Below are 26,778 nucleotides of genomic sequence, written 5' to 3'. Positions count from 1 at the left end.
ACGAAATAGAGCGCGTCGATGTGAGAGAGCCGGACCTACCCGGGTAGCTCAGGAGTCGCTTGTGGCACTGAGACTTGAGGTAGTCCCTGAAGGAGTAGGTCGATTGGAACCGATATGCAGGATACGCCTAATCGCGAGTATTTTGATGACTTGCCTTTCAGAAGTCATATAGCGATCAGTGACGGAATGAACATCGGCTTCGAAGTGCGGCAACAGATGAGGGTCGCACCGGCGCGACATGGTAAACAATCGCTTCTCCCAGCTGCCCAATTGCGAAATGGGATGGGTTCTTGAGCTTCCTTCGTGTTACAGTGTACCGTAGATGCCTAGTATGTAAGCCATTGAGAGCAAGGCAAGCAGCGGATCTCGACAGCACAGGAAGAATTCTTCATGACGTGGCGAAGGGCCCCTCCGATCAGCGTCTACATTACTGCATATGTCCTGACAGACGCCAAGTGCCAAATCTGGTTCTCTTCAAGTTGCGACGTCGCTGATATTACACGGTGCTGTGTCTCTCAATACGGCACAGTGCACAAGAGGACAAGAGATAGGAAGGAAATGAAGACGTAATACATTCGACGAAGGGGTGGGGACGCCGAAAGAGCGCGAGCGGCAACACGGGAGAGAGTGAGAAGGGAAAGATGATAAGACATCACTCAAGCGTAACCAAGGGAATAGGAATCGTATGACGCAGCGCTCACGGGGAGGGTGCACGGCTTGACACGCGTGCGCCGTGTTGACGCATGGAGGCGCGCAGGAAGGGAGACGTGTCTTTCCGGTCCAGCGATCCGCCGTCGCTTGTTGCTCACGTACGTAGGTCGGGAGGTCCGGGTACTCGCACTCTGGCCATGAGATCCAGAGACAGAAGTCTGCGTCTTGACAGCAGGTGGGGGTGCGCAATCGTCGTCTGGCCACTCAGAGCTACTGAGCGTCTTCGTGATGTGCTCGATCATGAACTGGTGGTCCGTAACCTTCTTCGCTCGTTCCCGATCCTCCGAGGTTGGAGTGTCATCTACTGGTGGAGGAGCCGGCATCTTGGCTCTTGCTAGCTTGGCGTCGTCGCCGAAGAAGCGAATCACAGGAATCCGAGCTGGAGGCTTGGGTGGCGGAAGCTTCGGCGGCAGCGGCGGAGGTCTTGTCTTCCGACCATTGGCCTTCCTGACTTTGTAGAGTACCTGGAAGCACTTCATAATAGTGCCAAGTATCTCGTACATCGTACTGTCGAATAGGAGCGGACACGCGGGGTATTGGTTGCTCAGGAAGTAGTCGACTTCGATAGCCCACGACTTCCACCCGCACGTATGCAAGCGCCCGGGGCCGGCGTAGTTCTCGAAATATTTCTCGATGTACGATGTCGGGCATTTGCAATTGGAGCGAAGATAGCGGAGGGAATAGTAGAGGAGGACATGGAAGAACGACTCGAGCTCATCCGAGACTTGGACAGGCGTCAAAGGATTCGTCAAGATGTTGACCGACATGAACTGGTATGTTCCCTATAGGTTTCCGTCAGCACTTCCCAAGAGATTGCTATGAGAGGTACTCACCATGCGCTCCGCCTGACTCGCTTTCGATGGCGCCTGGTCATCGTCAATGGATTTCGACAGCTCCCAGTCGACAAGAAGACCAGTCCAGACGATCGCAGGATTTGTTCCGTCACTGTCGCGCTTCACCTTGGGATATATGAGGATGTTTCTGCCGCTGATGTCACGATGTAGAAGTCGAGTCTTGGGATTCGTAGCCGCTTGGTGATGGGCTACGCAGTGATACATCAGCATAGGAAGAGAGACACGTCCCAAAAGTCTCACCTCGAATAGCGTCCAAGACAACGGAGGCCAGTTCCGAATGTTCTTAAGCGGAAGTGCAACTTCCTCCACCACTTTCCGGTAGTGCTTATCCTGCCTGAGCGGGAAATTGGAGTGCGTCGGGGTATTTGGGGCGCGTCGCCCACCAGGCTGTGACGGTGCCGCGACATTTGCGACGTCCTCAGGTCTCTTCCGTTTGCTAATAGATGCTGAGCCAGCCAAAGTCAGAGATGACGGATGGGACGCAGGGTCGGACCACGGGTATGACGACTGGTTAGACGGAAGATTCTTGCGCTCCCACCACTCGGTCGTCACAGTGGTTTGACCACAGACATTCCCGGGGCAGATAAGTGTAGGTACGTTCTCTATCCCTGCCTCGTTTAGCCTCCGGAGCGCGTCCCCTTCACGCTCAGAAATCGCATAAGCATCCCGCCACGTGTCTCTCAGCCACACAAACCGACAGGTTTCGCAGTCCAAGGCGACATATCCGCGAGTATTACGCCCCGTTGTTCCGCCAGCCCGGAACATAGGCTTGCCGACGAGGAAGCTACGGGTAGTGTCGCGATCAGTGACGTCGAGTCTATAGCGAGGCCAATCGGGAGATAGTGTAGAGCGGAAGAGGGTGCGGGGATATCCAAAATGATGGGTCTGTACGCTTCGCGTGCAATGAGAGTTTACTCCTCATGATCTATTTCGGCGGGGCTCTTGGCAGCAGCGAGATCCATTCGCAGGTAGTCGACGTCTCCAAGCTGAACACGGGTAGCGCTTTGATCGAAGCGTACCGCAGTGGCGTCAAGGAGGGACAGGCGCCATAAGATATCGCAAATTGTGGATGAGCTATCGAAATAATCGACGGAAGAAGTGGTGATGACTCTCGCGAGATCCCACCGGACTAGACGGAACCTGCGGCCGATGAGAAGGAGCATGAAGAGGAAGACGCGGTGTTGGGCAGCAAAAAGGTGCTCTGCGATTCCAGTGAGGCGATTCAGAACCGCTGTCCTCTCCTCGTGTATCTCGCCATATTTGTCTTTGTATTCACCGTTGTCGAATGGATCGCCACCGGTATAGTGGCGAGTTATCACGATCGGCACTGTTCGGTCAAACCATGAAGGTGCAGCAGAGAGATGCTCGCTGCGCAAGATCGCTGCGTCTTTCATCGCTTCATTCCTGTTTGGTGATAGACGAGGGTCGTAAGTCGAGCAAACCGAGCCGGGAGTGACGCAGCAGTCGTTGATTGCCCGGACCTACTCATGAAGTCAGACCACGCCTCTGGAACAGGGAGACAGACTCAGGAGACTCTCAGAGATAACATCCTCAGGCATATCATCTGCGTTCCTTAGAGTTAGAAACGGCTGTGGGTGGACACTTCGCCTGTAGGAAGGAGATTCTTTGGACGCTTGGAATGCGCGGCAGAACCCGTCGATATCTATTTCTAGAGCTGAGCCAGGCATAAGGTGTTCCAGATATTGGGGAGGTAGAGTATGCTGCAATAATATTGGGAGGCAGTGTTAAGCAGAAGGAGGAGACGAACTGCAGCGGGTATCAACGTAGTCGATGGTTACGAAGGGAAGGCGCAATGAGCTCTGCTCGCAGGCGCTTACCACATCGTTTGCTATATTCACGTGCGCTGCGGCTATGACCCAAGTAGGCGCCTGAGATCCTCAAGCTCGCTTTCGGTCCTGCCTCGCGGTCTGTGTCCCCGCCCTCGGCCAATGGAATGCGTCTTCCGCTTATATAATAGATCGCATACATGCAAGCCTTCTCGCTAAGGCTGCTAGCGCATCACATGCCTATGCAAAAAGCAACTGCTCTCACCGTCCATCCGAGCCTGAGGTGTCTATGGTGTCATTGTTCGAGGCCTCATCTCAAGGTCTGTTCGCGATATTACGGGCGGTCTCCGGTGTCCCAGTGGCCTTCGTGATGCACCTGACCAGGGGGCGCGGTCGTAGTCGTGTTCGACATGGCGAGTTCCAAACCGGTTGTAAGCAGTTGTTCCGTCGAGATCTCTTGATCTTCCAATACATGCTTGATAGCGATTGCTCGCGCATTTAGCGTGGCAAGGAGTGAGTTGACATATACTTCCGCGCCATCAGCGCCTAGAATCATTAGAAGAAAAAGCATCACCGCTCACGTTTACTGTGAATGAAGTAGAATGCCATATACACAAACGAATTACTAGGGAGCTCTGCAAACTGTGCAACCACGTATCAGCAACGCAGGTAGACTCCCGGTAGGATATCTAGCTTACAGTTATCAAGGCCATAACCGCCGAGAAGCTTCGGATGTCCAACATGGCTTAGGTGCCATAAGCTGAAGAAAGACGGCACAAGGCTTACGTTGTCAACAGGCCGGTGTTGACGGTGTACTTCATGAGGATCGTAATCACGGAATCCCACCTGGAGAGACCAATTGAGCCCTCATGACTTCGCACTGAGTTGTTCCAGAGGGGCCTACCTGTGCAGCCCCATACGAATCCCTCGGAAGAGCACGAGCTGCGAAGCGGTGACAACGACATCTGCAGCTATGTCTGTTACCAAACCAGCACGGAAGCTTGACTTCAAGTGAAGCGATGGAAGATGAGCTACGGCGGTGGCAATACGAGCAGGTGGAGACGCACGGCGAGACTGTGTATCTCGAACAAGGTAGGCAATTCGATACTTTCAGAGATAAATGCTTGTCAGCTGAGACGATGTATGTCTGAACGTGGCACGACGCACCATTGGCTGACGAAGTCTAGACGGCAATGATAGCTTAATGGTGAAGGTGGTTGCTTCGAACTTGGGAAGTGCACTCACACGTCCCAATAGCTACATATAGAATCAGCATTGACAGACATTCGACAGGGTAGAGGGACAAAAGAATACATACCGAACGCGACAAATGAGAGTACGTTCTAAAGGAGACTATGAATATAGAGTCGGAGCAATGGACCCTGAATCGTGCCAATACTTACCACAAGTATCACAGGCACAAGCCAGCGACAAGAACCTGCGCAAGCAATAGCGTTATGAAGATAGAGATGCACATTTCAGGAGACTCACTCTTCAGCTTAAAGACACGCATACTGTAGACACTGAAAGCCACAAGCGTGTTAACCGTAGCCCACAGAGGCAACATGGTCGTACCAGCGGACGATAGCATTGCTCAATGCCTGTATTCGAAGGAGTCAAGGTTGGATCAGAGATGGTCTTGCATTCGTTTTCAGGGGTAGGCCGTGTGCTTACACCAACTATGACGATTGCCTGACCAGGTCCAAAGACAAACGATGAGCAACGTAGACCGCCACACTGGAAATCGCATACCAGGAGTGCCCTTGAGTAGAAAGTCATTCAAGGCGTAACATCAGCAGGCTAAGCCGTTACCTCGATACCCAGACTCACCAGTATGGCTTTGTGACCCCTTGGTAGTCGCCGAACTCGGTAACAGCATAGTGGTACATTGCAGTGGCCAAGAAAGTGACATGCAACGTATCCAGCACCCTGGTAACATTAGGGATAAGTGGATGAGCGCACTGGTTCCCCATATGTGAGTTCATAAAAATCCCTGCCACAAGATGGCCACAGTGGTACGGAGGAAAGGTCCGTCACGGAAACGGTATGAGAAATACATCCACGTCTGTAGCGACGTCACGCCATACACGCTACAATATGAAGTTCTCAGAAAGGTTCAAAAACTGGAAGATGGGGTACGTACATGCAAGTGCAGGCAAACCCAACGAACGTCGCCCCAAGGGTATTGTCGAGCCTGGGACGGAGCGCTTCGAGGGTGTCATCTTCATCCATACCAGGTTGAGTTGAGCTGTAGTCTTCGTGGAACGAATGAACAAGCGATGAGGAAGCAGTGAATGAGCAAGACACGCAAAGTGCCATGGAATCAAGCTCCTACGATACATAAGTCGTCGTTTACGAACAATGACACAAGAACGTCCACAGACGTATTCATCTGTCGTTCAGATAGAGAAGGCCCTTCCTCCCTTCGAGCAGCGCCCCCTGAGTCTGTCGTATGGTGGACAGTTCGCGAAGCACATCGACGTTGAAGGCACAGCATTTGGATCGCCGCTACAACCTCTGCGGCAATTGGCTGTCGAGCAAAACCTTGGCTGCCGAGGCACAGAAACAGGGATCATCGATCATGATGGATTCTGGCACCACAACATTCTCTTCCATGACGGCAGCATGTCTGCATTGTCAGTTCTCCACTTTGTCACCTCAACAACTGAGGTGAGACGCACCTAAATCCAGGACGACTTCTCAGATCGCTTAAAACAGCCACCGAACAGTCATTGAGCCACCGCAATGCGATCAAGACAATCAGGTTCGAGGCACCCGCACTCAGATAACAACCCGAGATGACCGCTGCTGAGTGTCGTGTATAATATCCCGACTTGACCGGCAGCCACACGCCGGTATATCTACCACAGACGTCAGACTTCGAACAGAGACAATATATCACATTAGAAGACAGCGTTCTTCCCTGCTTTTCGAGAGCACGACGACTGCGGGTGAATGACAAAGTGAACGGATGCTAGTTCCAAAATGCCAGTAAAACAACTCACCGAACGCATTGGATTTTTCTCTAAGGAACACGATCACTTCGAACACTGCGATCTCTGCGTAGTCTGCTCCAGGGTATGCAAGAGTGAACTTCCCCACAAGTCCTCGCGACTCTCCAGATCCGATCAACAAGTGCAGCCGCGACCAAGTAGTCGTCCGCGTCGACTCACCTCACCACGAGTTCCCGCAATCTAATATTTCCCAACGACCACTCTCGCGTTTCCAAGCCGCGGAGACTTGTAGGTGTGGAAGACACAGGCGCGCGACGCACAGACGCTTCGAGCACCGGGGCGCCCGGGCCGTCGGCTTCCCAAGCCGTGAAGACAACAACGGTAGGCGCTTGAGCATAGGTCCCGATCACTTGGGCATCCATGATGAAGATGAGCTTGAGGTCGCGCATGTTTCGGAGACAGAGCAGGGACGCGATAGCGTCCGCGAAAGCGGGAGAAGCGAAGAGGACGTAGCACTCATCGCTGAGGAGCCATGGCACAGCGATAGATACTGGAGGGCCCTGAAGCTGCTGCAAGGGTGGCCGAAACGTGTGTAGATAACTTCGCGGTCGATGTCAAGATGCACTAGAATCTCGGCATGACTGAAGAGGGAAAGGTCATGCGCTCGTGAGATGGGAGTGTGCGGAGCATCGCTGAAACGCAGCTAGAAAGATTACAAATATCGCAGGCCAGGGACGAGGGATAGCCCTGTAGGGCATGGATCTGAGTGTGGCACTGAAGTATGAGAGAGCCGGGGAGCGATTACAAGTGCGGCGGAGAGAGGCATCCAGAGTCAGATCCACATCTGGAGTGCTCTCCAATCTAATGTTGGTTAGGCGGACGTGTGCAGATATACGTCAACTTTGTAGAGAATGGAGAAATCAGGCTTTCGGGCGCAATGCACTGCGTCGTCCTTTTACGCCATTGGAGTTCATGAAGATTGGGAAGCGGGGGTAGAACACAGCACGACATACCACAGTGTTGGTTCGTCATTACCTTATACATCGAGTGCGTCGAGCTTCAGTATGTATGTCGCATATGCTCGGAGACGGCACCAGCTGTATGCAAGGGTCTCCCTAACGAAGCCCTTAGGGGTGTGAGGTATGTGTGAGGTAGATAAAGGCTTGAACTCACAGTAGTAGCCTGACTCGTCAATCTTGGAGTGTCTCAAGCGAGACGAAGAAGGGGCGCGATAGAACGCTGCCTTCGCCATAACATGGGAATCGCGAGCAGGAAAAGGTCTTTGCAGGCACTGGGCTAATCGCGAGAGCGAAGACGTCCTGTCTAGCTCCAGGCCGTCACAACCGTCCGAAGGGTCATGGTCAGAGTAGTGCGTGATTTCCAGCAATCGATATCCAGAAGTATCGAGCAATACGAGGCTACGGCAGCAGAAGTGGAGGGGTAGGGTCGAAGTCCCGAGGCATCTTGAATTGCCCGGAGCATGCTCTAGGGAATAGATGTCTTCCATACAAAATCGCCTTGCGTGCGCCTTCCCTTGGAATCATGATTCCATTTGAGATACCTGCGAGTGGAACGGCGAAGGGGCGAGCCTGTACTAGTTCAGCAGTCCAAGTTCAAAGAGGCGCTCCTCCGAGCCCGAGCGGTAGCGCCTTTGCATCTGTTTGTCTTTGATCATGGCGCTTATGTAAGCGTGTGCAGGCGAGCCGTCGCAAATCGTCCCCGGGCACCGACGTTCACCCAGCGGTGTTCTATCTATGACCTTCCATCGTTTGGACCCCACCGAAACATGACTGCATGAACGCTAGATAATCTGCGGTTCAATTCGATGGCCCGGTGCGTGCTTCGTCCCGGTATCTGACTACATATACTGGTCGGGCTAGCACTCGCCGGTGTATCAATATCACCCTCGTTGCCTCCAGACCAGCTTTGCGACGTCATTAGCAGCGGTATATCATGCGGCAAGATCGTCCTATATCATGGAGGTGCAGCGCCACACATTCCATGCAGTCAACGTTTGAATGAACGCGTGAAACACCCTTATCGAACGTGGGGCCGCTGTGCTACCGTCTTGCACGTGTGCTTACGGACGTCGTGATGCGAAGCCTTTAAGAAGCAGCCTGTTGCATGGCCGTTTTCCACTTGAATGTTGAGCCTGCCATTGACCATGCGGTACCATGTGCTACGTGCGTCCGTGGTACATGCCTGCCTACCCTGTAAGTAGCCGCTACAGATAAAAGGTGAGATAGATGCTGCGGAAGCTCGTCGTTACCTCGACGCCCCAAATATCCCAGCAGCAGATCTATCAAGCCCTGACAAGTCGGACTGCACTCAAGATGCTCACCCTCTTGGCTGGTTTCTCCGTCGTCGCCTTTGCCCAAGGTGTCCTTGCCTGGGGAAATCTGGGCCACGAGACTGTCGGGTGAGTGGTTCAACAAACAAGATTGCATCGTCTCATCCGATTGACCGCCCATGCAGTTACGTCGCCCAGGAGTTCCTCGCTCCCAAGGCCCTGGCGTTCGTGCAGTCCTCTCTTGGATCCACCTACAACGAGACCCTTGGCGCGGCAGCTACGTGGGCCGATAGCATCAAGTACACCTCCGGGTACACCTGGTCTGCACCCCTCCACTTCGTGGATGCTGAAGACTCTCCCCTCAATGGCTCGTGCTCTGTCGAGGAGACGCGTGACTGTGGTGACTCAGACTGCATCCTCACTGCTATCGCAAACTACACCACTCGCGTCGCGAAGACGAGCCTCAGCAAGGCCCAGCGGCAGGAAGCGCTCAAGTTCCTTGGTATGCTCATCTCCCGCCTGTCCATTGGTCATGCATTGCTGATCGGAAATGTTCCACAGATCATGTAAGACTTGGACAGCGCGCGTCATCGATCGTTAGCTCATTCGCCGTCCATCCAGTTCCTGGGCGACATCGGTCAGCCCCTCCACGTCGAGGCCTACGAAGTAGGCGGTAACGACATCTCTGCCAAGTGCTCTGGCAAAGACACCAACTTGCATGCTGTACGTGCTAGGGCTTCGATTAGAGTCGTATCCTAGCTCATCTGTGACTTTCCGCCAGGCATGGGGTATGCTACCAGACAGCCTTTGACGATTGGAAGCTCTCATAGTCTGTTGCAGATACCGGCATAGTTACGAAGAACATCGACGACAACCACGACGGCGACGTCCAGACCTACGCCGCCGACCTCGTCGCTAAGATCAAGGTCAGCCGATGTCCCACGCTCGTCGTTTCCTGCCGTTCGTGCGCCAATTGGGATGCTGACCGACTCGGATGCCCATCGTTGCCCGGCAGACTGGCTCGTACAAGTCGCTCACGTCCAAATGGCTGAGCTGCACGTCGACAACGGAGCCCGTCGAGAAGCGCTTCCTCTACCAGAAGTCGCACACGCTGGAGGACGACGTCAAGGCCCTCCTAGCCCGCGCCGAGGCTGAGGAGGCGGACGTGTACTTGGAGCGGCGCGCGACCATCACCCCACTCGAGTGCCCGCTGGTCTGGGCGCAGGAGTCCAACGCGAACTGCTGCGTGCGTGTCATCTTCGGAATTTCCTGTCATCGATCGAATGTCTGTTCTGACGAGGGAATGATGGCCTTCGTATAGTCTGTTGTGTTTTCGTACACGTCTGGGGAGGATCTGTGCACGAGCAGCTACTACACCAAGGCTGTGCCAGTCGTGAGTCGCCGTAAATGTCGCTCGTGGTGCAAAAAGAGTACTCAGCGGTTGCTTCGCGTCTTCAGATAGACCTTCAGCTCGCGAAGCAGGGCTACCGCCTCGCTGCCTGGCTCAACGTCATATTCGACGGCGATACCAACCTCCCCTAAAATCTCGGATTCAGAAAGTATTTGTACAATGAAGCTGCAATCTTGTAAATATTCCCCTGTGCATACGTATACAATTTCCTCCGGGCGAGGCGAGTCTACCATGCCTTTCTCCCGATCCCTGAATGGCAGCCGTGCGCGCACGTGACCCTCGGCCTTGGCGAGCTTCTCGACTTGTGCCGGCGGCTCCAGTAGCACGATGCCCTACGAACTCTGCCAATTACAGCGCCGTATAATACACCGAGAAGGAGGTTTGTGAGCTCTTAGGCACCGTCGCATGTGCTCCTAGCCAGAGATCTACAAAGAAAATGAATAGGTCGCTCAAGTCCGACCTGCATTCCGCACAGCAAACCGCTCCGGACGCCGCGGTGCCGACTAAATACCTCGGTAATCATGTCATATCATCTTAAGGCAAGAGAGGGGTCTTGTGCAGAGCGAGCTAGAGAAAGGAGTCCTGCTCAGGCGAGCGGCGAGTCAGGCTCGGTGATGCATTTGGTGATCTGTGCCTAGCTTGATCTGATACTAGACTCATCGGAAGTCGAGAGCACGTCAATGACGAATGCTTTCTGGCGACCGAGTCCGGGGACCCATGCGAAGGAGCGAGGGAACCCGAACTCTAGAGGCGGTCAAGTGGCAGCGAAAGACAATAAGGATTTGGTGGCAGTGCACTCCCCCGTGATAGAGGAACCTCCCCGACGGAGCTTCCGTACCGCTGACTCCGCCACCCGACGATGTGGTCGGTTTCTGAAGACAATACCAGCGACCGCTACATAGCTGATCGCGTCCGCAAACGGGGAGGGGAACGCGAAAACAGCCTCGGCTAGGGGTTCGAGAAGTACGATCTTGTTGACCGGATAGAGGTGAGGGAATACTGAACGCCTGATGCGCACAGATCGCCCGACACCCGTGCTTCGCGAAAACGGACTAGTCCGGTCTTGGCCAGACAATGCTCTGGGTTAATGATGACGTGCAAGCTAAACTGGAGGCACGCCGGACCCACGATCCATCTTCCCGGTAGCGCACGCTGCGCTCATTTCGTCCTCCCATGGATGGATAGGCTGATACTAAAGACTCGAAGAGGGCCAGCTGGCACCCCTTCCATCTGATCACTCTCGTCGCCCCCCACCTTTGACCTATCTCGAGCACGAGTCCGTCGGCACATCCCCAAGCGATGCCCCCTACCCGTGCGCGCTCGAACAGCGTCGAGGATGAGCTCATAGAACTCGGCTACAATTGGTGCGTCCTCCTTCTCACATTCGCGTTTGACATGCCCTGTACAGCTTCCCCGCTTCCTCAGGTTCATCCACAACCCGAACCACCGCGCTGTGCGGGTGCGATACGAGGCGATTGGCCCCAATCATCCCGCGCTCCCCGCGGCGGAGACGGCGCTGAAAAAGATCGCCCACTCGCTCCTGCAGATCAACGGCTGCCGGGCGACGATCGTGCCCTGTCTGCACCGCGAGGAGCTCCAGGCGGGGAAGACGGTCGGGATCGTGCTCCACGCGACGATGCTCAACGTTGAGGTGCTCGAGATGGTCCACATGATGCAGAGCGCCGTGCCCGTCCACCTCTACATTGGGGAGCCCCTCACGACGGCGACGAGCTTCGACATGTATAGCCCAGATAAGGTGACCGTTCCCGAGCGTCTCGAGCCTGGAGATCCGCTTTTCAGTCAAAGCACTCAACGCGCGTTAACGTTCGGGGGGTATTTGCATTCAACGGACGACGATACGGCGCTGTTCGGATTGACCGCTGGACAGGCAGTCGTGCCACACGCCGGCTTCGCGCTTCACTCGCGATTGAAGCCGCGCGAGAGGCATCAAAAGCGCGTCCGAAGTTCACAAGCTGCGATCCAGTGTCTAGGTCGCCCGCTATCGAACCCCGCTGTGAGGATCGTCGAGCAGGCGATCAGAGCATCTCGATTGGAAAGGGAAAGGATGTACGCGGAGCTGCGCAGGACCATCCCAGGGGACGCCGCGATAGCCATCCAGCGACGAGTGCAGCAGCAAGAAGCAGAGTACCAACGACTGGTCGACTCTCTTGCGCGTCCCCAAGAATACGACGTCGGGCACGCATGCGCCGCGGAGGCGCTCATCCGTCCCTGCAGCAGTAAGTCCCGTCGTTCTGAATCCCATGTCCTCGCAGCTGACGAAGCGCAGGCGCAGAGCATCAACGACACGCCTCGCGATCTCAGCTCCACCTCTCTTCCTCACAAGGACATTCGCACCGCCCAAAAACCACGGCAGACGAGCACACGCACCTGCTCTCCTGGACGCTGATGCGCATAGCGCGAAAGGCGGGCGACAACCCCGCCACGCTGCATGCTCTGCCAGACACGCTCGAGCGCGGCGCGTCGGTCTCTATGCACGTTCGCGACCCGAATGTCGAGCGGCCGCTTGGTCCATACAGAGACGGAGTCGTCAACGGGGCGCCCGCAAGCGTGATCATTGGGGGGTACATCGCGCGGGAGTGGACAGTATTCCCTGCGCATGATACGAAGAGCCTCAAGTTCGCCGCAAGGGGGGACGCGGGTGCACTTATAACGTCGGCGCGAGACGGGGGCGCGATGGCGGTACCACTGGCTATGTTATATGCGGCGCCAGAAAGAGGGCCGTACGGGCTCGTCACACCCCTCACGACGATCTTGAGGCGGATTCGAGATGTCACGGGACTGCATCTGCAATTCCAAGGGAGTTGATGGCAGGAGAGCGCAACCTCAGGTCGATAACCGAATTGCACGAGGACTTGCAAATGCAAAATTTGTTTCAGTTGTTCGTACCGATACCCATTCGTACCTTAATTGTGTATTTACGCCTTGGAGTGCGCAAAATAATCTCTGCCATAACGGTCTGTAATGATTTGCAGCAACACGGTATAAATACAGAACCAAGGTTGGTCGACAAGACGATGGAAATCGAAGAGAAGGAAGCGACGCAATCGAGAGAGAGGTAGATGCGTTATCATGGACCGATCATCTTCGAGGCCATGTCTGCCCCGCGCCCGGTGGAAGCTGATACGCAGGATTTCGAGGATCTCGACTCGCATCATAGGCTTGCGTACTTGGACCGGCCATTGCGCGCGGAGTGTAATTTTCGCTTAGCGTATGTTGCCGTTGTGCCGATATCTGTGGAGGGATTGGGACGTGTGGGCGCGATGGAAGCGGATGTCCAGAACCGTTCGTGCGAAGAACAGCGGGCGCGGTCGGCGGCGGCGGATAAGGGGAGAAAGATGGAGGAGGTATTGTTGGAGTGTTGGTGGTGGAGGGAGGAGGTTGGGACGAAGTCTTGGGAAGGCGCACAGTGGGCGAGGGTCGAGGTTCTGTGTTGAGTACAAACGCAATAGAGCCAGTCAGACTTAGACTGCGAGGCATACATAGAGCTACTCACCATCTTCAGCATCAGAGGCAGCAGGTCGCTTTCGCTTCGACTTCGGTTTCGAAGATACTGAAGGGTAATCGACAGCTTTTGGCGAATTGGGGTCAGGTTTCAGCCTGCTAGGCTTCAACTCCTTCAAGAAAGTCAGGACGAGTTTCATTGTCCGCGTATTCTGCCGGATATCCTTCTCCGTTTTTCTGATCTCCTTCCGCATCAGGCCTATGGCTTCGGAGAGTTGCGCCATAGTCATCTTGAGCTTGTTCGCGTGGATGAGGACTGTGATAGCGATGACCTCCATCGGCGCCACCTTCTTGATTCCAGGGAGCCAGAAAGGCTTGTTCAGTACTGGGTCCTTGGCCATGGCGCAGAATATGCGATAAGTATTATGTAGGTCCTCGCGGAAATCGTCATCGAGCTCATCGGGCTCTTGAAGCCACGCCTCAATCACCGACAGGGAAGGGAGGGTCGTCACTTTAGGCCACTTCGACATGGTGTATACAGCCATTGAAAGCCCCCTGAAGTCGTTGGCGCGACTAGTGTCCCATGGAAGGTTATTGGCGAGCTCATCCGAAACATATTTGTCGAGAAGGGACCGAATGAAGTCTGCCTGAGGTCCAGTGATGGCCTGAAGTTTCTCTGTACAGTCGTTTCAGCATGACAGCGCACAAATATGAGAGCGATCGGGCATACCTGCCGGCGTCAGAGCCATACCCAGCTGCACTCTCTGTACGACACGTTAGCGATGATCTGCGGGTAGTGGTGGCGCATGATTACCTGGAAAATTTCTCGTTCGTTGTCTGGTGTTATATCCGTATATTCCATACAGACCTGGCAACGAGTGCATTAGCCATTGTCTATAGTTCTTTCTGTTCGTGTCACACACGATCTGCTTGTTGAGGAAAATTTTCTTGTAGTGGTCCGGTAAAACTTGGGCTTTGATCTTGCCGGTATCCTTGAAGACGAACTTCTCTCCCGAAAATCTGTCCACGGGACCTTATGAATCGAAGACGCCAAGTGACACATGCAGTCTATACTCACGCATCTTTAACTATTCGCCTCAGAGCTGCGCATCAGCTCTGCGCATAAGTGTATGTCAATACACCACTCACAAGGTATCTGCCACGAATCTCGAAGTCAGCATTGCCTTCGCTGAGGAAACCAGCACGAGCTTACTTCGCCTGCAATGAACCTAACCGACGAATACACGACACGTAAACAGACTGTACGCGCGAAGAAATACGGGTGTGGCGTACCTATAGATCGAAGTCAAGCGCTGTTTCCCGTCCACACACACACGGCGCTCTCCTCCGTCATCCATGGTATTCACGACTGCGACAGGAAGTTCAAGTGAAAGCCAAGGCAGACATGCTGACACATACCGAATATGACTGGTGGCACATAGAAATTACGGAAGATAGAATCTATGAGACCTAGAAGAGGCTGAGCACGGCATATCTGCATGACGGTCGATCCCACACACCTATTTGCTTGCTCTCTGGCCATACGACATCTAGAGCACGAGGTGTAAGGATGAGGCTTATCTCCTAACCAAGGGATACGCTACCGCGCTGATATTCTGGCTGCAAGTCTATGTCTTGCGCATGGATCTGATCTGCAACAGTGGCGCCATAAGTACAGGCAGAGTGATACAGCGTATATACGCACCATACAACGCCTGGCAGGTATAGGTGGTCGCCCGAGGGGCCCGCAGCGCCCCGCGAATCCTGTAGGCCGACTGGGCGTTGCTTTTGCCCTTCGCCTTCGACTTCATGGTCTTTTGGCTGGAAAGCGGGACATCCTCCTCGTCGTCGAAGTCCGTCAGGTCAGAAACGTCGCTCATGTTCAGTAAGAAGTCGCCACGGAGCGTTGCTGGTTGGAGAGCAATGCGGTACAAGATCTAGAGCCGTTGGCGTCGTTGGCGCCGGCGACGCGCCTTTCCTCTGACCTCACGCGACGACCGCACGCGTCTCCTCGTCCCCGACCCCGACCGCCACGATGAACAACGCTGACAGGTTCACCACGCCCGTCAACGCCAGTCGATTCATCTCTTCCATACCGCGGAGCAATGCCGTCAAGCGCGACTCGCTCGCTGCGGAACTCGAGCGCGGTGAGTGCTCTTTGTGGTGACCCGGCGAACACAAGGATCCGGACGGCGACGCTGATCACGTTTGTTGTCGACCATGCCAGACCCTCAACTCTCCACTTCGAAACGACAGCAGCGTACCCAGGCTTTCTCGTCCCATGTGACCCACGCATCTCTGGAGAGGCAGCTCGCCGCCGCGCAGACTACAAAGCTCGAGCTCGAGTCCAAACTGAGGGAAAAGGACCTGCTAATAGAGAGGCTTGAAGGAGATCGGAGATGGCTCGCGGAACGCGAGAAGGAAGAGCGCGAGGAGAAGGAGCGCGAACGCGAGGAACACCTCGAGGACAAGGTACGCACCACCCAGTTCACGTTGGGGCGTCATGTTGAAGGTGTTCACACCCACAGAGGAAAGCGGATGGCGAGCTTCGCTCCCTTCGCAGCCAGCTCATGACTCTTCGAGAGCAACATGTCGACTTGGAGGAGGAACATTCAAACCTCTCCCGAAGCACGTCCCAGACCATCGCCGGCCAGAAGGCGCAAATAGCGACACTCACCCGCCAAGTCAGTCTGCTTGAGAATCAGATGCAGGCGTTCCAGCGGCTTGCGGAAGAGCGCGCACGCGCGTTCGACGAACTCCAGGCGCAATTCGACGACTTGAACGCAGCGCAGGACAGCGTAACTCTCGGTGCTGGCCAGAACGAGGACTGGGCAGTTGTTCGGGAGGAGCTTCACCGCCAGGCCACGTATGTGCGCCAGCTAGAGAGCGCGAACGCGAAGATGGGCGCGGAACTCAACATCCTGCACGAAAGGCAGACGAGCGTAGAGGTGCTGAAGGAGCAGAAGCGCGACCTGGAACGCAGGCTGCGCGGCGCGGACGAGTTGCGCGAGCAGGTCGTGAAATTGGAAGCTGAGCTGGATGCTGCGAGGAAGGAGAGGCAAGAATGGTGCGTTGCATGGTTTTGTCCGACTCTGGCATTGCGACTGAATGTCCTCCTATTCCCCAGGGCTTCATCATCTGCCGAACCTGCCACCCCGTCGAAGACACCCGTCTCGGTCACACAAAGCCTGTCGAACCTACGATTAGCGCATGTGCGCTTGATGGAAGAGCATGGGTCGAACGTTGCTCTCCTCCGGCATCGTGAGCAAGAACTCTCTGGATTGCAGGAGCGCGAGGCTCGAGCACAAGAGACAGTCAAGGAGCTCCGTGCCGAAGTTCGTGAGTTGAAGGACCGGGCATTACGAAGCGAGCACAAAGCATCACTTGTCGAGCGCGAAGTCAGCTTCTTGCAGGCCATGGTGGTAAGTCCTCATGAAACATAGGATACGCCACTCCCTTATTAACGGGTATACAGGCGAGTTTTAACGCGGAGGACGCCGCGAATGGGGAAGTCAAATCGGAGAACGATACCTCGATGCCCATCCAAGAGCTGGGAGCGTTGATCAAGGACTACAAGGAGACAATATTCGTGTTGGAGAGGGAGCTGAAAGACGCGCGCGCGAACCCCGTCATCGCGGAGGACGTTGAAGCAAAGCAGCGGCTCCTGGCGCTGCTCGAGCAGGAGCGCGCTCTGAAAGAGGAGGCCGAGAAAGGTTCGTTTCGGACGCTACCCCTCGTTCAACGTTTGGCATGTCTCATAATTGAGTCTCACAGCCTTAAGGGAGGCTGAAACGGAAAGCGAGAAACAACTCGAGCAGATTGAGGAGCTCGAGCAGACGCTCTTCGAGCTCCGGGGCGAGATCGGCGCAGGGCGACACCTTCCCCCCGGCGTTCGCGTTCTCTCCCTTCACGACAACCCTGCGCAGCAGTGGGAGGATCTGAGTAAGGCCGCGATGGACCGCCTCAAGAACGAGAACGAGGCACTGCTGAAGAGGCTGAAGGATCTCGAGGAGAATGGTGTGCGCGGTTCGGGCCAGGATGCCAACGTGGAACTCGTGCCCCGCGAGAGCTACGAGGCAGTGAACAAAGAGAAGGAAGAATTAGAAGAGGAGCTCAGGCAGAAGGAGAAACGGCTGCTTCGCCTGAAGCAGGTGCGCTTTATATCCTGTATGTCTCTTCGCTGAGCAGGATCTGACTCAAAGCATCTTGCAGATCTTCAACGCGAAAAGTGCAGAGTTCAGGGAAGCGACCGCGTCCATCCTTGGTGTGAAGTTGACGTTCTGTCCGAACGGCCAGGTGCGCGTGACGTCGCACTACGACCTCAACGCTGTGTTCGTATTCCAGCCGACGGGCGCGGGCGAAGGTATGAAGATGCAGCTTATCGGTCAGGGCGGCGGCGGCCCCGAGGACCTGCCGCAGCTCATGCGGTACTGGATCGAAGAAGAGCAGTGCATTCCTGGGTTCTTGGCGAGCATCACGCTGGAATGCTATGACAAGCGCAAGCGAGAACAGGAGCTCCAGCGGTGAGCGCCCTGCGATACTGATGCCTATGGCTTTGACGGACTTCGGACGTGGTGCTGGGGAACGGGTGGACGTTGGCTTTGTTGTACGTGTACGGGTATATACTCATGTTCTCGATCTTCCATCGCGGTTTCGATTGCAAGTACATTGAAGATGTGCCATGGAGGTACGTCCGAGTGATTTTGGTGTATGCAATTCTTCAGGACCCGCTGCGTACTACGAACAGATATATTTGACCCAGGGAACGTCCCCAGTTGCGGCGAGCATTCAATATCGCCCTGTAGTATCGTGGGCGGAGCCCACGCCAGCGCTCGCCCTCGACAACATATGCGGTTGATGGTCGGAGTAACAGCTTATCGATTTGTTGTCCAGCGCCAGTGGGTCACCGGTTCGCCAGCGGCCACATAACAGCTCTAGAGTCTAGACGACCCTGGTCAGACACTCCATCTCGCATTGAACCCGCGGCGTTATGACCACAATCTTCGATCTTCGCAATCGTTAGGCTCGAAACGCAATCCGATGTCAGCCCTCACTTTGACGGCGTTGACTTGGAAGCTATCGAGGAAATATACCTCGCGTACAACACTTTCGGTGTCGGCGCGGCAGAAGCTTTGGGGACAAACCTGTCCAAGATGAAGTCGCTCAAGGTATAATGCACAATCATCTTACCTGTCGTTCTCTTCTCACAACGTGCCGCAGGTCGCCGGTCTGTCAGACATCTTCGGCACCAGGACGATCGAAGAGATCCCACAAGCCCTCACGTCCATCTGTACTGGCCTTCGCAGCTGCCCACAGCTCGTCGAGTTGAACTTGAGCGGGAACGCCTTCGGTGCCCGTGTGGTTCAGCCGCTTGTCCCCCTCCTCACGCACCACCGATCTCTCCAGATCATCAAGATATATGACAATGGCTTCGGCCCAGAAGCCGGCGCAACTGTTGCCAAAGCCCTCATTAAGTCCGCCAGGCGCAGCCGGGAGGAGGGGGTGCCCTCCTCCCGGCTGCGCCTGGCGGACTTAATGAGGGCTTTGCACCTGCGATACCTCAGCCTCCGCGACACCTGCTCCACGAATCTGCCAAAGAAGAACGAGGCGCCTCCTGCAAGACGCGGCTGGGAGTACCTTATCGACGTGCTCGAGAGTACACCAGAGCTCGAATTTCTGGATCTCTCCGACTGCGTCTTGCCACAGCCTGCAGTGGCGGCGCTGACTGGGGTGCTGGCCGCAGGAAAGGTCCCGCGTTTACGGACACTGCTCCTCGAGAACAATGATATCGAGGAGGAGCCCTATGGCGCTCTGTCCGATGCTGTGCTCGCCCACCTTCCTGCACTTCATACCCCTCAGTTTGGCTGCCAACGACGATCTGGATAGCGATGCCGTGCAAAGGATATCTGCTACACTTGAGCAGCGGGGTGGTCGGGTCGTGCTGGATAACGATGACGAGGAAGACCTAGCGGGAGACGAGATGGATAGGCAGAAGGACACTACCCATGTCCTGTTGTCTAATGTGACAACGTCCGATAGAGTGGGCGATCTAGCGGACCGATTAGCTGATCTGAATATCTAGAACACACTATGCACCGATATTCGCCTATGCCTCACGATTGCAAGGGTGGACTTCCCGTGGAACAGACGCCATCACTGTGTGTTGCCAATCGGTTTATGCTCTACAAGCGTGGTTGCGGTATGCAAGCGGTGCTGAACCGAATGAGATCCATGACTTCGTCTGCGCGCCTGAAATCATCTGGCCGGCCGCGTCACAGGCTGGAGCGTCTTCATTATATTCCACGTATGCATTCACAAACTCCAGTGTGTCGCCAAGGTGGTACATAGGGAGCGTTGCGTGCAGAAGGCCCCGGGTAAAACCTAGTAGAGATATAAGGCCATGTGTTCCATACATCGTCGTTGAGATTGACTCGAATCCATAAACGCCCTGTGGATCGTCGAAGCGGCTCGACGACAGCTCGGAACCATTACGCGTGCCGTAACGCTATGGCTTCGTGGCTAAATCCCCACGAAGGCGCCGAAGTGTGGGATGGCCGCCTACCGGAGATTTCTCAGGGTGTCAACGTCTCTCTTGTCCTGTGGTCTTGGACGGCGATAGTGAGAATTCGAGCCCCGTTTCCGGACTAGACAGCGCCTAGAAAGGCTTGGGGCTGCGCACGAGGAAACTTGCGCACATTCTAAGAAGCATCCGGTCGGAGAGGCATGCGTCCTGGACTGACTAAGGATGAGAGCAGGGGAACAGGACGAACAGTCGGGGGGACGAGCTGACGCATCTTGACACGGGGGGAGGAGCTGACGCATCTTGACACGAAAGCCGGCTGCGGTGAACCGACTTGAGGTTGCATCGCGCTGTAGGGCGGACGATAGCCACTGATCTTATAATATATCAGATTCCTTGGTGGTCAGGATAGTACGCAAGTGTGGATGACAGATGAGCACACTCACGCTGTGCCGCTGTGGCGTTGGTGAGCGCGAGAGCTTGCTCGGGTAGAGGGTGTAGGAGATTCCATGTCCCCGGAATGGGATGGGAAACGACGCTGGGTACATATACGGGGCCGGGGGACCAAGCATTACACCTACCCTACGCCTCCCAAGCCTAACATGTCCGTTCAACGTAAGTATGCACGAAGGAGGCGCGTATTGTGTAAAGAACGCTGAGCTGCCGGGCTCTGAACAGCGAAGATTGGCCAGCTCGTACCCCTGAAGGCGAAGCCTGACCAAGGGGATGCATTGAGCCAGTTCCTCATCACCGGCTACGGCCTGCTCGCCGGCGACCAGGAACCGGAGACCCTGCAGTGGTTCGCACTCAAGTACAACACTCCCGAGCCGAACTACGCCATCTTTGACACCTACGCGGCGGAGAGCGGACGGCAGGCGCACATCAGCGGCGAGGTCGCGAAAGCACTATTCGCCAATGCTGACACCCTTCTCGCGGCACTTCCTGACCTCCCTTCCACCAACTTCAACCTGCTCGCGAGCAAGATCAAACCGCTTGCTGGAGTGGAGAGCGATTTTAAGAAGGGGCTGACGGTTGGGCTCAGGGTGCTAGTCAAGGCGAAGCCAGAGCAGATCGATGCAGTCCGAGAGTTCCTGCAGGTGAGTCTGAGTCGAACGCGTCCACCAGAGGGACAGCCTGACGACGCTGCAATAGGGCGCACTCCCCCTCGTGGAAGCGGAGCCAGATACACCTGTTTGGTACGCCATCGAGTTTCCGGGGACGAACGTGTTCGGTATCGTCGACTTCTTCGCGACACAGGGAGGACTGGACGCGCACCTGAAGGGGAAGGTTGCCGAGGCGTTGTTTGCAAACGTCGACAAGCTCCTGGTCGAGGCACCCGAGGTGATAACGACGGAGGTTTTGGCAGTGAAGATCTGAGGAGACGAGTCCAAGACAGTAACATGCATGTAGATTCCGTCTGCATTAGCACGCAACAGAAGACCTAGAGACATACTATGTCAATGAAGACGGCTTGCAGCATCTCGTTCACAACATACGACTGATATGTGGAGCTCCTGAGGAGCTCATACGAATATGAGCTGAGACCACTCTTCCAAAGTTACCTGCCGTCGTTGATCGACAGTTCACCGCCGCCTCATGGGTCCTGCTTCAACCTTCTGATCCCAAAGTGTTTCGTATGGAGCTATTTCGAACATGGGCCATACCAGCGATGATAGAGGCGAGTGTACTCCGGCTGAAAGGCAATGGAATGGATGATGAGCACAGTCAAAACTCCCTGGACTCGCAGAGACGTGGGAAAGCGAACCGGTTCGGTTGAGTGAGATCACTGAACCAGGCTTCCACGTCGCCGCTACCGTAACACGCCACCAGTACTTACCTTACGCCTCTACTCCTTCTATCTACTCCAGCCATGGTGAGTCTTGTGTGAATTGAAGTTACACATTGATGCCAATGAAAGTGATCATTACAGCCGTCCACGACAACGGGGGAACCCGTCCCTATCGAGACGTCCCATGAGGACATGATCGTATGTGTCGGGCACATTGAGCCGTTCCGAGACGCGACCTAATACACCCAATAGCACGATGCACAACTAGACTACTACGGGAAACGCCTCGCAACATGCTCCTCAGACCGGACGGTGAAGGTGTTTGACGTAGTGGACGGAGAGACGCAGCGGGCGAATGGACATACGCTAAAAGGGTGAGTACGCGTACTTCACGAGCACATGAACTGCGCGCGCGAACGCTTCCTCCTCAAGGCACACCGGCCCCGTGTGGCAAGTTGCTTGGGCACACCCGAAGTTTGGCCAGATCCTCGCGTCGTGTTCATATGATGGGAAGGTCATCATCTGGAAGGAACAGCAGGGTCAGGGACCAGGTGCGGGCGGGTGGACGAAGATCAAGGAGCACACACTGCACAAAGCTTCAGGTGAGTCTACCCTCGTTCTATACCTATACATCACCTCTGACGTACAGCAGTCAATTCGGTATCATGGGCCCCACACGAACTCGGTGCCATCCTCGCGTGCGCGTCCTCGGACGGCACCATCTCCGTCCTCACATTTAAAAGTAAGTCTCCCCTGCCCTTGCACGTCACACCACACATCCTCACCAACGCCCCAGACGACGGCACCTGGGGCGCCGACGTCTTCGAGGGCCACGCCATCGGCTGCAACGCCGTCTCCTGGGCGCCCGCCGTCCAGCCCGGCTCGCTCCTCGTCCCGCAGCCGTCCAACACCGTCCCCGGCCAGGCCCCGGCCGCGGTGCAGTCCGTGAAGCGCTTCGCGTCCGCCGGCTGCGACAACCTCGTCAAGATCTGGGGCTTCCGCGACGACACGCAGGCGTGGGTCGAGGAGGAGGTGCTCGAGGGCCACCAGGACTGGGTCCGCGACGTCGCCTGGGCGCCCAACATCGGCCTGCCCCGCTCGTACATCGCGACCGCGTCCCAGGACAAGACCGTGCTGATCTGGACAAAAGACTCGCCGACCGCGCCGTGGGTTAAGACCGCGCTCGACCCCTCGTCGACGAGCGCGCCCTCGGCGCCTGGGGCGGCTGCAGCGCCCGCGGGCAAGTTCCCGGACGTTGTGTGGCGCGTGTCGTGGTCGCTCGCAGGAAACATTCTGGCAGTCAGCTGTGGAGACGGCAAGGTTACGCTTTGGAAGGAGAACTTGAAGGGCACATGGGAATGCGTGAGCGACCTGACCAGTTAGACTACATTACGGTTGGACGAATATCATGAGCGAGTGTTTCCTCTTACTGCCTTGTATTGCGGACCATGACGAACGCGCGGATTGTTGTAGTCTTTACCCTTTTTTGAGGCTTTTATATTGCTATGGCGTGCGCCTTTAACCCATACAGTCAATCTAAGTAAATGGGGGATTATACAAGATCGTAATGTTGTGATACGACTACGTGAGATGCTACGTAAAACGTGAGTGGTGAGTACCGGAGGTATGCGCGAATGACCATCTATGGGAGTGTGTCCCGTATAGCATAAATTACCCAGATTACTTTTTGACCTGCCCGATGCTCTTCTTGTACGCGGCCTCAAGCTCAGCCTGCACCTGCGGCAGCACCGGCTGGTGCGTCTTGTACTCCATGCTGAACTCGCCCTTGCCCTGCGTGATACCCCGCAGGTGGCTCGAATACCCGAACATGTCGTTCAGCGCGACCTCCGCGATCGCCGTGAACTCGTCCTCGCGCACCTCGCTGTCGACGATCGTGCCTCGGCGCTGGTTCAGCCCGCCGATGACCGCGCTCTGGAACTCGCTCGGGGCGACGACCTCGACGGTCATGATCGGCTCGAGGATGATCGGCTTCGCTGCGCTGTAGACCTCGCGGAATGCGCCGATCGTCGCGAGCCTGAACGCCAGTTCAGAGGAGTCGACCGAGTGCGCGAGACCGTCGTTGAGGACCAGGCGGGCACCACAGACGGGGTTACCGGAGAGCGAACCCTTCTCAAGCGCCTCGTAGAAGCCCTGGGTACATACCATGTGAACAACTCGTCTCGTAGAAGTATCTGAAAAAGCGCACCTTCTCGCAAGCAGGGATGTAGTTGGACGGGATGTTGCCGCCCATGACCTGGTTGACGAACTCGATGTCCTTGCCGGTCTCCTCGTTCTTCTCCATCGGCTCGACAAACCCAATGACACGCGCATATTGGCCAGCACCACCGGACTGCTTCTTGTGCGTGTAGTAGAAGTCTGCGCGCTGAGTGATCGTCTCGCGGAATGCGACGCGCGGCTTTCCGGTGGTGCACTCGACGTTGTACTCGCGCTTCATGCGCTCGACGTAGATCTCAAGGTGTAGCTCGCCCATACCGGAGATGATGGTCTGGAGGGGAGGGCGTGAGACACCGGTGTGGAGGACAGCATACGAGAAGACCTCACCTCCTTGCTCTCCTTGTCGATATGAACTCGGAACGTGGGGTCCTCCTTCTGGAAGCGATTGAGGGCACGAGAGAAGTTCGGTGTTTCTTGGCCGACAGGTTTCAACGCAAGCGAGATGACCGGCTCCGGGACGAACATCGACGTCTACGAACCTCTTCAATCTTGGCCATCCTCAATCGAAAAGGAGCGTACATACCATGGAGAAGCTCGAAGTACCGTCAGTGAACGTATCGCCCGACGCGCAATCGATACCGAAGATAGCGCAGATCTCGCCAGGACCAATCTCTTGGATGTCCTCCATCTCGTTACTGTGCATCCGGACGAGACGCGGCACCTTCACCTTCTTGCCGGTGCGTGCGTGGTAGATGAATTGACCCTTGCGCATCGTACCCTGGTAGACACGCATGTACGTCAGCTGGCCGAAGCGCCCCTCCTCGAGCTTGAACGCGAGCGCGACAAGAGGGGCGGCAGACGCAGGCGTAAGCTCGACTTGGGGAGCGGAGACCGGGAGCGAGGTATCGTGCGCCGTGACCTTAGACTCGGCTGGCGTGGGCAGGTACGCACAAACGCCGTCGAGCATGGGCTGAACCGCGGTGTTCTTGATCGCCGAGCCAAGGAAGACGGGAGAGAACTTGAGACTGATGGTCGCGCGGCGGATAGCGTGAGCGAGCTGGGCGGTGGTCGGCTCCTCTTCCATGATCAGGAGGTCACCCATCTCCTCGTCAACTTCCGCGAGCTGTTCGATGAGCTCGCGGCGCTTCTCCTTGGCGAGCTCCAGGGCCTCCGCAGGGATGTCGTCTGACTCAACGACCTTGTTGCCTTTCTCGCCCTCATTGTAGATAGCTTTCCAGCGGACCAAGTCGACGACGCCACGCAGGTTGTCCTCAACGCCGATGGGGACCTGGACGGCGGCGGCAGCAATCTTGAGCTTCTGGCGGATTTGACCAATGACGCGCCACGGGTTGGCACCAGGCCGGTCCATCTTGTTGATGAAGGATATCCGAGGAACGTTGTACCGTCGCATTTGCCGATCGACCGTGGTGGTCTGACTCTGCACGCCTGCCACCGCGCAGAGAACGAGAATAGCACCGTCCAGGACACGAAGGGCGCGCTCTACCTCAATGGTGAAATCGACGTGACCTGCCAAACAGGATTCCCATAAGTTCAGACAGCGGAAAATCGAAGGGAAATGCAAGATTCTGGGCCCTATAGCCCGCGCCCTCCGGCAACATAGCAGAGAAATCCGCAAGCGTAAGCCACGGTCCCGTCGCCAGTGTCCGTCTCTGCCACGGCACGACCGGGCATGAGAGCGGAAGACCTCCCGACTGCCTGCAATGCCCGATTTCATGATGCGCGAGTTCCTGCGAGACTTCCGAGGGCCCCAGGAGACCCAAGAGACGCAAACGACCACTCGCAACACAAAAACAGAGCTACGTCCTCATGAGCGGACGGAACAGATGGACTTCTAGCTAAATGTCTGATTTTGACCTGCCATCGCAACTGTGGCCGGAGAGTATGGTTGTTTTGCGGCAACTGGGAGCGGACAACTGCGCCCAAAAAGTCGCGTTCTGAGTTGAGTGATATATATGCGTACCTGGAGTATCAATAATATTGATCGCGTACTTCTCCCTCTCTCCAGTTGCCGGCATGGTAGCCTCCCAGTCGCAGAAGGTAGCCGCGCTCTGGATAGTGATACCTTTCTCGCGCTCCAGTTCCATGCTGTCCATCTTGGCACCGACGTTGTCGCGTCCACGAACCTATGTGACACAGAAGAGTCGAAAGTTGTTCAAAATGGAGTTGAAGAGGATGCGCATGAGTAGATCACACACCTCATGGATCTCACGTATACGACCGGTATAGTACAGAATTCGTTCCGTTAGCGTGGTCTTACCAGAGTCGATATGCGCCGAGACACCAATGTTGCGCTGGAATCGAAGCCTCCTTATGTCCTCCTGGGTGAGGTCATAAGTCGGATACACCTTTGTTACAGGCTCCTCCGAAGACTCCGTTGGCTTGACCGCGGCAGCAGTAGCAGCATTCCGAGCTGGCAGAGACCACAAGCGAGCCGGAAGAGAGAGTGTAGGCCGAGGATATGGCCGTGTACGGAGACACGCCTGGAAGATGTTCGAGCCCCACATCCTCGCAGCTCAACGTCGCGGACGATGAGCAAGTTGTCTGCTAAGCGGCGTCCAGCCAGCAGCCACTTTCTCGGAAATTTAGGCGCCTTAGGTCTGACATCTTGTTATTGGCCTTTGTTTGTCTTCAGTGGCAGGACGAACCTCAGAAGGATATCGTGAGATATCAGACGTCGACTTCCCGTGCTCCTCGTATACATACGTATACACTCGGTACTAAGATTGGCCCGGTGCACAATCTACTGCTATGTCACGGCGTTACGAAGCACGTGAAGCAGGGCGCCAAACATATTAACTTGTTGA

At 55.7% G+C, this 26,778-nt stretch overlaps 9 protein-coding genes across 9 annotated transcripts; 5 read left to right on the top strand and 4 right to left on the bottom strand.

Moving 5' to 3' along the window:
- Window positions 1-656: 656 nt before the first annotated feature.
- DICSQDRAFT_170783 (uncharacterized protein) lies at window positions 657-2,959 on the bottom strand (the record flags this gene model as incomplete). Its single annotated transcript, XM_007366399.1, has 6 exons — window positions 657-1,493; window positions 1,545-1,670; window positions 1,709-1,753; window positions 1,806-2,203; window positions 2,264-2,349; window positions 2,481-2,959. The coding sequence occupies 6 exons, from the start codon at window positions 2,957-2,959 to the stop codon at window positions 657-659; spliced, it is 1,971 nt and encodes a 656-aa protein (XP_007366461.1).
- Window positions 2,960-3,686: 727 nt separating this feature from the next.
- DICSQDRAFT_170782 (uncharacterized protein) lies at window positions 3,687-5,241 on the bottom strand (the record flags this gene model as incomplete). Its single annotated transcript, XM_007366398.1, has 15 exons — window positions 3,687-3,880; window positions 3,934-3,994; window positions 4,051-4,078; window positions 4,139-4,198; window positions 4,257-4,357; window positions 4,420-4,459; window positions 4,520-4,535; window positions 4,598-4,609; window positions 4,671-4,695; window positions 4,756-4,790; window positions 4,844-4,875; window positions 4,928-4,953; window positions 5,027-5,044; window positions 5,105-5,114; window positions 5,183-5,241. 15 exons carry the CDS (start codon window positions 5,239-5,241, stop codon window positions 3,687-3,689), a joined length of 717 nt encoding a protein of 238 aa, XP_007366460.1.
- A 3,353-nt stretch (window positions 5,242-8,594) lies between these two features.
- On the top strand, window positions 8,595-10,172 carry DICSQDRAFT_107031 (nuclease Le1). Its single transcript, XM_007366397.1, has 9 exons — window positions 8,595-8,725; window positions 8,782-9,098; window positions 9,158-9,162; window positions 9,218-9,319; window positions 9,378-9,384; window positions 9,437-9,522; window positions 9,612-9,842; window positions 9,918-9,989; window positions 10,055-10,172. The coding sequence occupies exons 1-9, from the start codon at window positions 8,640-8,642 to the stop codon at window positions 10,136-10,138; spliced, it is 990 nt and encodes a 329-aa protein (XP_007366459.1). The 5' UTR covers window positions 8,595-8,639; the 3' UTR covers window positions 10,139-10,172.
- A 1,151-nt stretch (window positions 10,173-11,323) lies between these two features.
- Window positions 11,324-12,976, top strand: DICSQDRAFT_137166 (uncharacterized protein). The gene is made up of 2 exons (XM_007366396.1): window positions 11,324-12,244; window positions 12,295-12,976. The coding sequence occupies exons 1-2, from the start codon at window positions 11,644-11,646 to the stop codon at window positions 12,831-12,833; spliced, it is 1,140 nt and encodes a 379-aa protein (XP_007366458.1). The 5' UTR covers window positions 11,324-11,643; the 3' UTR covers window positions 12,834-12,976.
- Window positions 12,977-13,513: 537 nt separating this feature from the next.
- Window positions 13,514-15,349, bottom strand: DICSQDRAFT_170779 (uncharacterized protein; the record flags this gene model as incomplete). Its single annotated transcript, XM_007366395.1, has 12 exons — window positions 13,514-14,145; window positions 14,200-14,233; window positions 14,284-14,337; window positions 14,393-14,489; window positions 14,548-14,557; window positions 14,619-14,625; window positions 14,683-14,698; window positions 14,763-14,838; window positions 14,889-14,939; window positions 14,990-15,019; window positions 15,074-15,121; window positions 15,175-15,349. 12 exons carry the CDS (start codon window positions 15,347-15,349, stop codon window positions 13,514-13,516), a joined length of 1,230 nt encoding a protein of 409 aa, XP_007366457.1.
- Window positions 15,350-15,689: 340 nt separating this feature from the next.
- On the top strand, window positions 15,690-17,996 carry DICSQDRAFT_61812 (MAD-domain-containing protein; the record flags this gene model as incomplete). The annotated part of the gene is made up of 6 exons (XM_007366394.1): window positions 15,690-15,955; window positions 16,000-16,536; window positions 16,597-16,891; window positions 16,945-17,182; window positions 17,244-17,620; window positions 17,682-17,996. The coding sequence occupies 6 exons, from the start codon at window positions 15,690-15,692 to the stop codon at window positions 17,994-17,996; spliced, it is 2,028 nt and encodes a 675-aa protein (XP_007366456.1).
- Window positions 17,997-18,487: 491 nt separating this feature from the next.
- On the top strand, window positions 18,488-19,355 carry DICSQDRAFT_61790 (RNI-like protein; the record flags this gene model as incomplete). The annotated part of the gene is made up of 2 exons (XM_007366393.1): window positions 18,488-18,637; window positions 18,690-19,355. Coding segments are annotated over 2 exons (816 nt in total), but the record flags the coding sequence as incomplete, so codon positions are not given.
- A 1,236-nt stretch (window positions 19,356-20,591) lies between these two features.
- Window positions 20,592-21,560, top strand: DICSQDRAFT_161875 (uncharacterized protein; the record flags this gene model as incomplete). The annotated part of the gene is made up of 4 exons (XM_007366392.1): window positions 20,592-20,604; window positions 20,668-21,086; window positions 21,142-21,430; window positions 21,486-21,560. 3 exons carry the CDS (start codon window positions 20,592-20,594, stop codon window positions 21,364-21,366), a joined length of 657 nt encoding a protein of 218 aa, XP_007366454.1. The 3' UTR covers window positions 21,367-21,430; window positions 21,486-21,560.
- A 366-nt stretch (window positions 21,561-21,926) lies between these two features.
- Window positions 21,927-26,498, bottom strand: DICSQDRAFT_107022 (elongation factor G mitochondrial). The gene is made up of 10 exons (XM_007366391.1): window positions 26,170-26,498; window positions 25,935-26,097; window positions 24,537-25,480; window positions 24,341-24,484; window positions 23,985-24,284; window positions 22,575-23,929; window positions 22,431-22,520; window positions 22,211-22,380; window positions 22,031-22,152; window positions 21,927-21,976 (listed from the first exon to the last, which is right to left on the bottom strand). Exons 1-6 carry the CDS (start codon window positions 26,476-26,478, stop codon window positions 23,459-23,461), a joined length of 2,331 nt encoding a protein of 776 aa, XP_007366453.1. The 5' UTR covers window positions 26,479-26,498; the 3' UTR covers window positions 21,927-21,976; window positions 22,031-22,152; window positions 22,211-22,380; window positions 22,431-22,520; window positions 22,575-23,458.
- Between the last annotated feature and the right edge of the window lie 280 nt (window positions 26,499-26,778).

The sequence above is a fragment of the Dichomitus squalens genome (assembly GCF_000275845.1).
Source record: "Dichomitus squalens LYAD-421 SS1 unplaced genomic scaffold DICSQscaffold_17, whole genome shotgun sequence".
Taxonomy (NCBI): Eukaryota; Fungi; Basidiomycota; class Agaricomycetes; order Polyporales; family Polyporaceae; genus Dichomitus; species Dichomitus squalens.
The sequence above is the reverse complement of the archived record's forward strand: the minus strand, read 5'-3'. Positions and strand labels throughout refer to the sequence as shown.

Bases quoted from the DNA above. Each gene is read 5' to 3' on its own strand.
- DICSQDRAFT_107031 (XM_007366397.1), top strand. From the start codon at position 8,640: ATGCTCACCCTCTTGGCTGGTTTCTCCGTCGTCGCCTTTGCCCAAGGT. The intron at 9,523-9,611 runs GTCAGCCGATGT...GTTGCCCGGCAG, and splicing joins ACCTCGTCGCTAAGATCAAG to ACTGGCTCGTACAAGTCGCT. The intron at 9,843-9,917 runs GTGCGTGTCATC...GCCTTCGTATAG, and splicing joins AGTCCAACGCGAACTGCTGC to TCTGTTGTGTTTTCGTACAC.
- DICSQDRAFT_137166 (XM_007366396.1), top strand. From the start codon at position 11,644: ATGCTCAACGTTGAGGTGCTCGAGATGGTCCACATGATGCAGAGCGCC. The intron at 12,245-12,294 runs GTAAGTCCCGTC...GACGAAGCGCAG, and splicing joins GCTCATCCGTCCCTGCAGCA to GCGCAGAGCATCAACGACAC.
- DICSQDRAFT_107022 (XM_007366391.1), bottom strand. From the start codon at position 26,478: ATGTGGGGCTCGAACATCTTCCAGGCGTGTCTCCGTACACGGCCATAT. The intron at 24,485-24,536 runs GTATGTACGCTC...AGAGGTTCGTAG, and splicing joins GTACTTCGAGCTTCTCCATG to ACGTCGATGTTCGTCCCGGA. The intron at 23,930-23,984 runs GTGCGCTTTTTC...GTATGTACCCAG, and splicing joins ACATCCCTGCTTGCGAGAAG to GGCTTCTACGAGGCGCTTGA.